The sequence below is a fragment of the Candida parapsilosis genome, contig 006372 (assembly GCF_000182765.1).
Source record: "Candida parapsilosis strain CDC317 annotated contig 006372".
NCBI lineage: Eukaryota > Fungi > Ascomycota > Pichiomycetes > Serinales > Debaryomycetaceae > Lodderomyces > Lodderomyces parapsilosis.
In genome coordinates this window covers 1,410,342-1,422,862 of record NW_023503283.1, presented here as the reverse complement: position 1 = coordinate 1,422,862, position 12,521 = coordinate 1,410,342, and the positions used below count along the sequence as shown (strand labels likewise).

At 39.1% G+C, this 12,521-nt stretch overlaps 7 protein-coding genes across 7 annotated transcripts; 5 read left to right on the top strand and 2 right to left on the bottom strand. All coding sequences in view use genetic code 12, as the record gives it.

Annotated features, from left to right (window-relative positions):
* Positions 1 to 188: 188 nt before the first annotated feature.
* ILV2 (acetolactate synthase catalytic subunit) lies at positions 189 to 2,240 on the top strand (the record flags this gene model as incomplete). Its single annotated transcript, XM_036811558.1, has 1 exon — positions 189 to 2,240. The coding sequence occupies one exon, from the start codon at positions 189 to 191 to the stop codon at positions 2,238 to 2,240; it is 2,052 nt and encodes a 683-aa protein (XP_036667982.1).
* A 188-nt stretch (positions 2,241 to 2,428) lies between these two features.
* On the top strand, positions 2,429 to 3,808 carry CPAR2_406230 (uncharacterized protein; the record flags this gene model as incomplete). Its single annotated transcript, XM_036811556.1, has 1 exon — positions 2,429 to 3,808. One exon carries the CDS (start codon positions 2,429 to 2,431, stop codon positions 3,806 to 3,808), a length of 1,380 nt encoding a protein of 459 aa, XP_036667981.1.
* Positions 3,809 to 3,816: 8 nt separating this feature from the next.
* On the bottom strand, positions 3,817 to 5,670 carry CPAR2_406220 (uncharacterized protein; the record flags this gene model as incomplete). The annotated part of the gene is made up of 1 exon (XM_036811555.1): positions 3,817 to 5,670. The coding sequence occupies one exon, from the start codon at positions 5,668 to 5,670 to the stop codon at positions 3,817 to 3,819; it is 1,854 nt and encodes a 617-aa protein (XP_036667980.1).
* Positions 5,671 to 6,507: 837 nt separating this feature from the next.
* Positions 6,508 to 6,852, top strand: CPAR2_406210 (uncharacterized protein; the record flags this gene model as incomplete). The annotated part of the gene is made up of 1 exon (XM_036811554.1): positions 6,508 to 6,852. One exon carries the CDS (start codon positions 6,508 to 6,510, stop codon positions 6,850 to 6,852), a length of 345 nt encoding a protein of 114 aa, XP_036667979.1.
* A 54-nt stretch (positions 6,853 to 6,906) lies between these two features.
* Positions 6,907 to 8,460, bottom strand: CPAR2_406200 (uncharacterized protein; the record flags this gene model as incomplete). The annotated part of the gene is made up of 1 exon (XM_036811553.1): positions 6,907 to 8,460. One exon carries the CDS (start codon positions 8,458 to 8,460, stop codon positions 6,907 to 6,909), a length of 1,554 nt encoding a protein of 517 aa, XP_036667978.1.
* Positions 8,461 to 8,584: 124 nt separating this feature from the next.
* On the top strand, positions 8,585 to 10,615 carry CPAR2_406190 (uncharacterized protein; the record flags this gene model as incomplete). The annotated part of the gene is made up of 1 exon (XM_036811552.1): positions 8,585 to 10,615. One exon carries the CDS (start codon positions 8,585 to 8,587, stop codon positions 10,613 to 10,615), a length of 2,031 nt encoding a protein of 676 aa, XP_036667977.1.
* Positions 10,616 to 10,684: 69 nt separating this feature from the next.
* MSC7 (meiotic recombination directing protein) lies at positions 10,685 to 12,514 on the top strand (the record flags this gene model as incomplete). The annotated part of the gene is made up of 1 exon (XM_036811551.1): positions 10,685 to 12,514. One exon carries the CDS (start codon positions 10,685 to 10,687, stop codon positions 12,512 to 12,514), a length of 1,830 nt encoding a protein of 609 aa, XP_036667976.1.
* Positions 12,515 to 12,521: the final 7 nt, after the last annotated feature.

Genomic DNA, 12,521 nt, shown 5'->3' with positions numbered 1-12,521 from the left:
TTATCTTTGTCTCTCTCCTTCTTCGGGATGGATGTGAATGAATGAAATTTTTTTTTTTTTTTTTCGGCATACAAATTAGTCACAATAATTTTCACAACTCTCTTCTCAAACTTTATATATTTCCTTTCTCCACAAGCAAAACTACCTTTTACATTCTTCCTCTTATCACAACTTATCTATTCCAAACGATGCTTTCACGTCATTTATCAAGGTGCTGTAGCAAAAGATCTACTCAGAATCTATATCTTGCTATAAGATCTCAAACAAGATCAATTTCGAAGATAAATCATCATAATGCTGCTCAAGCTACTTCTGCGTCCAGACCCCAACCATCACCTGCTTTCAATATAACTGATGCTGAGTCACCCTCTCTGCCACAACCAAAGAGCCTCTCAAAAGAACAACGTCATGAAAGGAGAGAGCAAGCTATGGATGATTCCTTTATTGGATTGACTGGTGGTGAAATTTTCCATGAAATGATGTTGAGGCATAATGTTGATACCGTTTTTGGCTACGCTGGTGGTGCTATTTTGCCAGTTTTTGACGCTATTTACGATTCAGACAAGTTCAAGTTTGTTTTGCCAAGACACGAGCAAGGTGCTGGTCACATGGCTGAAGGTTATGCTAGGGCCAGTGGGAAACCAGGTGTTGTTTTGGTCACTTCTGGTCCAGGTGCAACCAATGTTATTACCCCGATGGCTGATGCATTGATGGATGGTGTTCCATTGATTGTGTTTACTGGTCAAGTGCCAACAAGTGCTATCGGTACTGATGCTTTTCAAGAAGCTGATGTTGTTGGTATCTCGAGATCCTGTACCAAGTGGAATGTTATGGTTAAAAATGTAGCAGAATTACCAAGAAGAATTAACGAAGCATTTGAGATTGCCACTACTGGAAGACCGGGCCCAGTTTTAGTTGATTTGCCAAAAGATGTCACGGCGTCAATTTTGAGAGAATCTATTCCTATAAATACTACATTGCCATCGAATGCATTGAGTACAATAACTAAAAAGGCAGTTTCACAATTCACCACTGAAGCTATTAAAAGATCGGCTGATATCTTGAATAAAGCAAAGAAGCCAATCATTTATTGTGGTGGTGGTATTTTGAATCATGAAGATGGTTCGAAATTACTTAAAGAGTTGGCCGATAAAGCTAATATCCCAGTCACTACCACCCTACAAGGCTTGGGTGCTTTTGATCAAAGAGATCCAAAATCGTTGGATATGTTGGGAATGCACGGATCAGCTGCAGCAAACACCGCTATGCAAAATGCCGATTGTATCATTGCCCTTGGTGCCAGATTTGATGACAGAGTTACTGGTAACATTTCCAAGTTTGCACCTGAAGCAAAATTAGCTGCTGCTGAAAACAGAGGAGGTATCTTGCATTTTGAAATTTCACCAAAAAATATCAACAAGGTTGTTGAAGCTACTGAAGCAGTTGAGGGTGATGTCACCGCCAACTTGCGTAAATTTATTCCCCTTGTAAATCAAATTGAGTCAAGACCAGAATGGTTTGCAAAGATTAACGAATGGAAGGAGAAATATCCATATGCATACCAAGTGGAAACACCTGGCTCTAAGATTAAGCCACAAACATTGATCAAAGAGATTTCCGAACAATCAATGAATTACGACAAAGATGTGTACGTCACCACCGGTGTTGGTCAACATCAAATGTGGGCAGCACAACATTGGACTTGGACCAAGCCTAGAACCATGATCACATCAGGTGGTTTGGGAACCATGGGTTATGGTTTACCTGCGGCCATTGGAGCTCAAGTTGCGAAACCAGATGCCATTGTTATCGATATTGACGGTGATGCCTCATTTAATATGACCTTGACTGAATTGTCATCGGCTGTACAGGCCGGTGCACCAATCAAGGTTTGTGTTTTGAATAATGAGGAACAAGGTATGGTTACACAATGGCAATCTTTGTTTTATGAACACAGGTATTCTCACACGCATCAAGCAAACCCTGATTTCATGAAATTGGCAGATGCCATGGGTGTTAAAGGTATTAGAATCTCAACGCAGGAGGAGTTGAAGCTGGGTGTAAAAGAATTTTTGGACTGTCAAGAACCAGTTTTGTTGGAGGTTATGGTTGAAAAGAAGGTTCCTGTTTTGCCTATGGTTCCAGGAGGTAACGCTTTGGATGATTTTATCTTGTGGGATTCCGAGACTGAGAAACAACAAAATGCATTGAGGAAGCAAAGAACGGGTGGTATGTATTAATGAGGTATTTAAAGAAAAGTTTATAGTTTCATCTACATGTCTTGTATTTTATACGGGTTTATTGAGTAGAGGACGAAGTTAATGGGGTAGATGATCTTTCATGCAAAGCGCAAATAAGGGTTGTGTTCTTTTTGTGCGGCACGAGATCTCCGAAATTTTTTACTCTTTGACCAACGTAGTATTAAACCATGTCGTTTGAAATTCTTGATTACTTTCAGCTGAATAAAATCCTCAACCAAACAATTGCATACAATTTGCCTTTGGATCATAATGATTCCAATTCGCGCAAGATTCAAGTTGTCATTACCATTTCTCAAAAATATGATAGAGCTAAGCATGCCCACTTGGATGGATTTAATGGGATAGTTTTACCCGAATCTCCCAACTTATTGCTTTACTTACAAGGAGGGCCGGGGTTTGGCTGCTCTATCCCCACGAGCTACTCGGGTGTAACCAAAGTATTGTTGGATGAAGGGTACCAAATTGTATGGATGGATCAAAGAGGTACTGGGAAAAGTACCCCAATTGATTACAATACATTGAGTCGAGATTTATCGGCAACTTCAATTGATGACCAATTGACCACTATTTTAAACTTTCGAGCTGATTCGATTGTAAGAGATGCCGAATTTATTCGCAAGCAATTGATTGGTGATGATGCAAAGTGGTCCACATTGGGTCAATCTTATGGTGGATTCTGTAGCTTTACTTATTTGTCACTTTTTCCTAAGTCGTTGAAACAAGTGCTTGTCACTGGTGGTGTACCTCCAATTGGATTTGATGTTGATTCGGTGTACACGCAAACCTACAAGCGCACGAAGGAAAGAAATGTGCATTTTTATCGAAAGTATCCCCAGGATGTATCTCGAGTGGTGAAGATTTGTCAATATTTGAAGTCAAATGAGGTTACATTACCCGATGGTGGTCGTTTATCAGTTGAACGTTTCCAACAATTAGGACTCACTTTTGGTGGGTTTGGTGGAACCGATCAAGTTCATAAGATAGTGACGGCATTTTGGCAAGATTTGGAAATGTTCAAGCACGCGACGGTGCCTACATTGACTTTGGCTCAAAATGCCATGTCATTTGATACCAATGTTATATATGCACTCTTCCAAGAAGCAATCTATTGTAGTGGAGAAATGAAGAGCAATTGGAGTGCTGATAGGTTGAGATATGCTCCTGGAAATGAGAAATTTCAGTTTAACAACGATGAGATTTACTTTACAGGGGAAATGGTTTACAAAAGCATATTTGATGATTATGTGGAACTTAGAAAATTCAAGCCATTGGCGTACGCATTGCATGAAAATACAAAGTGGAGTATATTGTACAACACTGACAAGTTGCAAAAGATCGCTTGGAAAGATGTTCCTATTGTTGCTACAACCTATTATGCTGATCAATATGTTGATTTTGAATTAACAAGAGATGTCAAACAACAATATTTACCCTCATGCAATTTACGACAATACATCACCAACGATTTATTCCACAACGGATTGCGAATTGATCCTGAAAGAGTCCTTGGGTCAATGTTTAAATTATTGGATAACGATTTTGATTGAATGCTCAGCTATACGTAATTGTTTGGTACGAATCCAATTCTATAATCATGGCCATTGTCCTGTTGTATTATTCCAACTAGCCAGTTTAAGTTACTCTGTTGGTACAATGTATCGACATTTTGCAAATCAAAAACAACTTCAATAGTATCACCTTTTTTAAATGATAAATCTCCCACTTCTACTCCAATAAAGTCAAACTTGGCAATCTTGGATGTTCGTTTAAGAACCTCCAATTTGTGGTAGAAATGGTCAAGTAATGCAAGTCTGTAGGCGTCAGTTAATTGCGATTCGGAAGTTTCAGAATCGGGCGTAATTTTGAAATCAGACAAGAGCGTAGGCGCCACTTTGATCTCATTCTTGGATGTGTTATAAATGTTTCGCAATTCCTTGTCTACTGAAACATCACCTTTAGTGTAGCCCGATAATGAATGGGTAGGTACCGAACTGACCAGAGACGAATCTGAAATAACAGTGTCATCATCACTATTCAATGACAACGATTCCATTGAATTGGCTGCACTCTGTGAGTAATACACTCGTGATGGAGCCTGTGCAGTCAGTTGCATAGACTTGAATGAAGCAAGCGCTGGTCGAGGAGGTAGTTCAGGCTGAAACCCAACTGTTTTTTCCACAACAATGTCATTTACACCCAAAATCTTTCTCGGATGGTATGTCTCTGATTGATTTGCTTGAGGGTTATTGTATTTTTCGAATGATACGATTGGGTCGGCCTCAGTGGTGTCATTAAACATACCCGCTGCTATGTCTCTCGGTTTCACCGTATGAGATTTGTCAAATATTTTGTTGGATAATTTGTGGTAAAACTTGTACGTTTTCAGTGACTTGTCCTCATCATCTATTTCTTCATTCAACAAATCAGTTTTAGAGTTTTGCAATATAGTGATGAACGATTCAATTTGTAGTCTTGTTGAAGTTATGTCCAGTTCCCATTGGTTCAAGATTGCTTCATAAGTGGGGACCTCCTCATAGATGAATCCATAAAAGGTGGCAAAATATTGGAAGTTTTTCACAATTTTACCAAAAATGCTGTCTTGTTTCAAGATAAGCAATTTCGTAATCGATTCAAGAAATTCGTCCAAAAATGACATTATATGAGGTAAAAGTGTTGTAGTTTTATCATTCAACACCTTGAATTCAATGTCCACTTCCTCAAATTCACGTTGAAGTTTTGTCAAATTGGCTTCTTCCTTTTCTGACAATGGCGGTTTCTTTTGATTCAATTTGTCAATCTTTCTCATAAGTCTGTCTTGGTCCTCACGTTTGCGGTCCCTCCTCTTGATCAATTTCAAAGTCTCTTTTAATCTCTTTCTCATTGTTTGAATCTTAGGGACAGTTGAGTCCAAACCTTCAACACACTCCCCTTCTAACTCGTATTTGAGAGCGAATGTCGATTGCAAGTATTGAAACAATTCTTCATTGACGCCTTCTATTGAAAATTGTCTCTCCTTTGGATGAACATGGGGCACTTCTTGCTCAGCTTGAAACACATCGAAATCGTGATAGTACTTTTCAATATCCTTAAATTGTAATGAATCAGGTCCAATAAGTGACTGAAAATCGCGTGCAACTTTTATATTCAATGACATCATATGAGGTACCAATCGTTTGTAGAATTGATTTAATTGCGAAATGAGATGCCCGAGACCCAGTCTTGCTTGTTTAATCTCGTGTTTGTAATTTTTTACAAGTTCATCGTCTTGATCGTAATCCCGATGGTAAAATGTGACTTTATCTTTAAAATTATGAGAGAAGTGTGTCACCTCCGACTCAGTGGTTTTGTAAGCATCCTTTATATGGGATCCAACGTTGGTGGAAAATGATTTCAAAGCGTCGACAACCATGGTGTTGGGAGTTGTTGTCAATGGTAGTTAATTTGAGGAATAATTTGTTCGCAGTCATTGAAAGGAAAAATCGGAAGATAAAAAAAGACAGATGAATCTTTTTTTAGTTTGGGCTTAGACAGCTTTGGATGAAGAAATACGACTACCAAAGTGAAGAGTGGCAACAAAATGTAGTAGATAATACAAAGAAGCTCGTAGAAGGGTGTCCGCACGTGGATTTTTAATTAACTAGGTGTCCTAGTTCCAGATTCATTTACTTTTACCACGTGACTCTCGTCGGCTATAAAAATGAGTGAAGTCCGAGCATGATGAATACAAAGGCGAATTGGTTCGTTAGGCAGGGTGTCCGGCTCCAAAGACCTCGTTTATTGCTAATGTCAGTACCTAACTCAAACACTTGTGTCTTCACTCAAGAGACCGATTGGTTTGGGATCAAGTCACAAAGAAGCAAGAAGAAGTCTATGGAAAAGGCCCTTCTGTGTGGCAAAAGAAAGTCAATAGTCCCAACGCGAACAAAAAAGACAACAAAGATGTTTTGTATAGAGCAATCAATGGAAGGTGTATTTCACAAACTGGACTTGTTGGCAATGGCAAAGTTAGGACACAGTTTTATTTGGTCCCAAAAAACACTTGTGTAAGCATGACGGTTATGATGTAATTGGGGGGGTGGAAAAATACATTTTGTGTGACACAAACCCAAGAGCGAAAATACCTTAGTTTGCTATTTTTTTTTACGAATAGGTTGGTTGATTTGGACTATAAATAGACACACTGATTTCCACCAATTCATTTGCGATTAATCTCTATTCTACAACAATTGATAATACTACACCCACAATGACTAACCAACCACACAAGCTTTTCTACAAAGGAACTGATAACGACTTTGTCATTTTTGTCGATGATCCTTCATTATATGAAAAATACAAAAAAGGTGACACCACAATTCCTCTTATTGACATTGTCTCCGTATTCAAGGTGTTTATCAATAGACAAGGTGGTGTCGATGGTATATTAGATGAAGCCTCGAAACAAGATTTGACAAACAATTTCAAGACAAGTAATGCCGATGAAGTTATCAAGATTATCTTGGAAAAGGGAAGCGATAAACATAATGCTGATGTTGACAATGGAATTGCTTCACATAACGATAGTATTGGTGCTGGTAATACTGGTAATTAGCTACATAATGAACTCAATGCATGTTAATGATTATAACTTTACAAATTTCGTGTACTATGTTTGGGTTGCTCTGTTACAAGTATAAAAAGGAATCTCTTTACTAGCAATCTGTTTGAAATGACGCTCATTATTGTACACGTCAATGAACCATAGCGTGACTGTATGTTTTGAGCCAGATGCCAACTCTCCAAGCTTTACCTGAATTCTATTCTTGAGATACAAATCGAAACGAATTTTCACTTGTAGAGATATTTGTGAGGCAGTAAAATGGAGGGTATCTTCTGGATCATCGTATTCATCTTTCCAACACGAGGTCAAGTTTTTGGGAGTATGGCAAAATAAATGGTCAGTATCCAGCTTATATTCACAAGATCCTTGATGGGTCACATTGATCAATAAGTCAAACTTTATGCTCCAAAAGTCATGCTCCTTTTGTGATACAAAACACAACACTACTTGATACTGATTTGAAGATGACCTGAACTGCAATTTGATGTTGGTGGAAAGATTTACGTGCAAACCATACCTAAACTCTTTCACCATTGACGTATTCAGTAAAGGGATGATAAATTTCGGTTTGTATTTCCCCATAGAATGCCTGTTAATTACTTGGTTGTACTCTAGGATAACAAGATGAGCCTTGTAAAGAACAATAGGGGAATGATTCATTTCAGGCTTGGAATTCTTTACATAAATCACTGAAGCGAACCCAACAGATACTGGATTTCCAAAAAAATTGGCATCGACGTCACACAATGATTCAAAGTTGACTAAATTGTTCAATTGCCTATTTGCATTCATTGAGATTCTTGAGTCATCAATTTTACTCAATTGTTGCGAAACCAGCTCATACGCTTTCTCCAAGTTAAAAGTGTCCTTGCCCAATTCAATAAATGTATTCATCATTCCCTTAATGAAAAGCTTGTACTTGACAATTCTATCAACTGGTCTCTGACACAACGACATGAATGATAAGTCTTTATGTTTCGCATGTTGACTTTCTAAAAAGTTTTTCATTCCCAAAAGAAACGACTTCATCAGTGGTACATTCTTTGAATTCGATTTAGCAAGTGGTTCAATGGGTATCAATCGATCATAATGCGTGCAATACAAACTGTACCAAAAAACAGAGATCCCTGATTTGGCTATACTCTTTGCTATTTGGTTGCATTGATCGACTATACTCTGATTTTTGCTTCTAATATTGTTCATCTCGTCTAGCAAATGCTGATGAATAGTTACAAGGGCCAAAATGCACTCTTTTGTGATGTGCACTGCAGCTGGGAGTTCAAATTGAAGGTGTTGTAAATGACCCAAATACATAATTACCAAGTTGCTACAGTTGGAAATATAGGTTGCTTCTGTTTGGATAATTTCGTCCACCCTTCTGACCAAATCCTCCTTGGATCCGTTGATTTCGGGAGAGAATTTGAAATTGGCTTCTGGGGTTGTGTTGTCTGACGAGAAGGGATTAAATGGTGGTCTTTCAGTGAGTGGTTTTGCTGATAATCGTGCTGGCCCAAGAGTCAACTCGTTTTTGGTAAAATACTCTTTATGCTCTTTGGTGAGGTAGAGTGGTAAAGTTTGTGCTCCTTGGACCTGATGCATTGCTGAAGATAGGTTAGGTTTTTGCAACCACCAGGAGATCAAATAGAATTCTTAGAGAGAAAAAAAGTAAAAAAAAAAATCAAAAGTTATATCATCAACCGATATTTGCCACTAACTATACAAAATGAGTTCACGAGCACTAAAAAAGCTAGCGGGAAAGAGTTTAGAGGACGAGTTGAAGAAATTAAATATCGATGTGGAAAAGAATGAGGCAAGTGGAGCTAAGCCTGTGCAATCTAAATTTAGTGCCTTTGCTTTCCTCAACGAAGGTGACGAGGAGGAAAAGGAGGATGAGGGGGACGAGGAGAAGCAAGAGGTGGAGAGTGTAAAGGCGGAAGCTCCCACTTCCGCGGTGACCAAAAAGAAGTCAAAAAAGAAAAAGAAAGCCAAAAAGTCAAGGTCAGCCACTCCTGTGGATGATGATGAGGAAGATAACGATGATATTGACAAGATTCTCGCCGAAGTCAAGCAGCAAGAAGCGAAACCAAAGGCAACTTTAGAACAGTACGATTTTGAAGATGAGTATGACTCTACTGTGGAACCGTCCGGGATTTATGACTCCAACTTTAAAAACTTCACCACTGAGAGACTAAACTCGTCACTTCCGTTGCTATCCATCAAATCATTCAAGAATCTAGATCAGGACCAAGAGTACAAAAATCTATTTGGTAACTCATTATCTACCGAGTTGATTGAAGATGCAAACTCAACCACATCATTAGCGATTTCTCCAGAAATGCTCCAACAGTTCAAGAAAATGGGTAAAATGATCAGAAACTGGGGTGGTAAAGATAGGAGGAGCATTCCAGGAACATCACGCAAGTTGCTTTTGTCCAAGATTAGAGATGATTGGTTTCCGACTCAGTTGAAAAGTGTCACTATGGAAGAGTTGACTGATGATGAAATGTTTGAGTTGCTCAGGTATAAAGAAGATGACATTGATGATGCCGATTTACATGTCAAGATATCTAAAGAGAGGAATCTCGGAGTGCGGTATTTCAAATTCAACAAGGTCACTGATACAAGGAGCAGGATCGCAAATACTCGATTTTACGCATCTACTGTTCTCACTCCAGATCCGGAGTCACTTATGCAGTTGTTGCAACTGAACCCATATCATCAAGAGACGTTACTTCAAGTGGCGATGGTTTTGCTAAGGCAAGGTGATAACAAAGCCACATCAAATGCCTTGATTGAAAGAGCATTGTTTACCTTTGACCGAAGTTTCCATAAGAATTTCCATGAATTGGTAATGTCAGCCCAAAACGGGTTAATCAGGCTACCGTATGAGTTTTTCTCCAATAGACAATTTTACTTGAATTTGTTTAGATACATTGTTTCCTTAGGAGAGAGGTCACTTTTTGAAACGGCATTGACATTTTGCAAGTTCTTGTTGAGCTTGAGCCCAGCGGAAGATCCTTTGGGAACTCGTTACTTTATTGACTTCTATTGTATAATGAGTGAGGAATTTGAATATTTGATTCAATTGTCAAAATCGCCATTGGTGACATGTTATACAAGATGGTACTCCCCAGGGATAGCTTTTTCTACGGTAATTGCATACTTGGAGTTGAACAAAGTGGATGATGCAGAGAGGGAGATGCAAAAAGCATTTGAAGCTTATCCTTATGTTGCATATAGGTTACTCACTGATGTCGCTCTTTCTAGCGTTGCAGGTGTTAAAGAATCGGACTTTGAAGTTACTCATGAAGTTGCTGTTTGTGCCGAAACATACATGGTGAGAGCAAAACTATTGTGGCAGAAACACCTTGACTTTTTGTCCACAAACTTGGAAAAACTCTTCAAAACTAAGCACAAGCCAGTACGTGGCTCATTTTTTGGGTTCCTTAACGCCAAAGAGATACCAAAGGAAGTCCCATTCAACTTGATTAGGTTTGCAATCCTCTCCGGGGAAAACAAAATTATGGCAAAATTGCCAAAATCGGTATGGAATCGAGACGACTTGCTAGAGTTTGATGTTTTGCCGCCAAAGGACGGGCTTTCGGATTTATTGATTAATTATGTTGATCAAAATTTGCTTGGAGCGATCGTACAAGAAAATACTAGAGACGTTGGATTAGATGTGAGCCCAGAGGAGGCAGAAGTATTGCGGGAAGTGTTTGAAGTTGTTCCCCAGAGGGAAGTAAATCAATAAAAAAAAAAAGATTAAAATAAAAAATGAAAAATAAACAGACTGTTTTTAAACTTATTTCTCTCACCAACGATGATTGCAATTGACTTTGCATTCCAGCAATGGCAATGGCAGTACCAGATATCAACTACGTTCTTTATATTTGTCATCCTTCCAGGCTTGTATTATATCTACTGTAAATACGTGACATCATCACCAAATGCATACAACAAGATCGAGTCCCCCATTAGAGTAGCATTACCAATTCCTGAGGAAGCAAGACAACATTGGAAGGGAAAACGGTTATATCCAAAGCCCAGTCTCGGAAATGACCTTTCAAAGATACAATGTTATTGCCCCGCTACTGGCCAAGATTTGGGTGTATTCCCTGCCACCACTAGAGCAGAAATGGATAAGATGATTTCCAATGCCAAAAAGGCGCAAGGCGAATGGAAGAAGAGCTCATTCACCATAAGGAGAAAGTTCTTAAAGACCTTGGCAAGGTTCATATTGGAAAATCAGGAGAATATTGCTAGAGTTGCATGCCGAGACTCGGGAAAGACTAAATTGGATGCGTCAATGGGAGAAATAATGGTAACTTTGGAAAAAATCAATTGGATTGTTGCTCATGGAGCCAAAATTCTTAGACCTAGTCAAAGACCAGGTCCGTCCAATTTCCTTTTGGGGTTTATGAAGAATGGCGAGGTGAGATATGAGCCATTGGGGGTTGTTTCCGCCATCATTTCTTGGAACTACCCATTTCACAATTTAATGGGTCCAATAATTGCTGCAATCTTTAGCGGGAATGCAATTGTTGTTAAATGTTCGGAAAACGTCGTTTGGTCAAGCACTTGGTTTGTGCAAATGTGTCGCTCAGTGTTGAATGCATTGGAGTTGGATGAACACTTGATTCAATTGTGTTATTGCTTCCCTCAAGATGCGGATTACTTTACTTCTCACCCAGGTCTTGATCATATCACGTTTATTGGATCCAAACAAATAGCTCATCATGTTGTTTCCAATGCGGCAAAACAATTGACACCATGTGTTGTTGAGCTTGGAGGAAAAGACTCATTTATCGTGTTGGATCCAAAAGATTTGAATGCGTTGTCGTCAATTATTTTGAGGGGGACATTTCAAAGTGCAGGGCAGAATTGCATTGGTATAGAGAGGGTGATTTGTTTACCTGAGGCGTATAACAAGTTGGTGGAGATATTGTCAGCCAGGATAAAGAGCTTGAGGGTTGGGTCAAATATTGACCAATTGGATGAGATTGACATGGGAGCAATGATTTCTGATAACCGGTTCCAGCATTTTCAAGACTTGATCGAAGATGCAGTTTTGAAAGGTGCTAAATTGATCCATGGAGGGAAACCATATCATCATCCAAATTATCCCCAGGGCCACTACTTTGAACCAACCATGTTAATTGATGTTGACCCTACAATGAAAATATTCAAGGAGGAAGTCTTTGGTCCAATACTAACCATGGTGAAAGCAAAAGACGTTGATGATGCAATCGAATTGGCAAACAGCACCGAATATGGGTTAGGAAACTCCATTTTCGGTCGCGATTTTAAACAATTGAGTTACTTGGCGGATAAACTAGAAAGTGGAAATGTTGCCATTAACGATTTTGCCACATTCTACGTGGCCCAATTACCATTTGGTGGGGTCAAAAAATCAGGGTACGGTAAATTCGGTGGCGAAGAAGGGCTAACCGGATTATGCAATGCAAAATCAATCGTCCTGGATAAGCCAATCTTGAGAATGCTTGGGGTGGCAACGGCAATCCCATCACCGATTGACTATCCCATTCCAGACGATAAAAAAGCATGGCGGTTTGTAGAGAATTTGAATATTGCTGGCTACGATGGACGCCTTTGGGCGAAAGTGAAATCACTTAAAAACTTGGCCAAGTAAAGGGGTG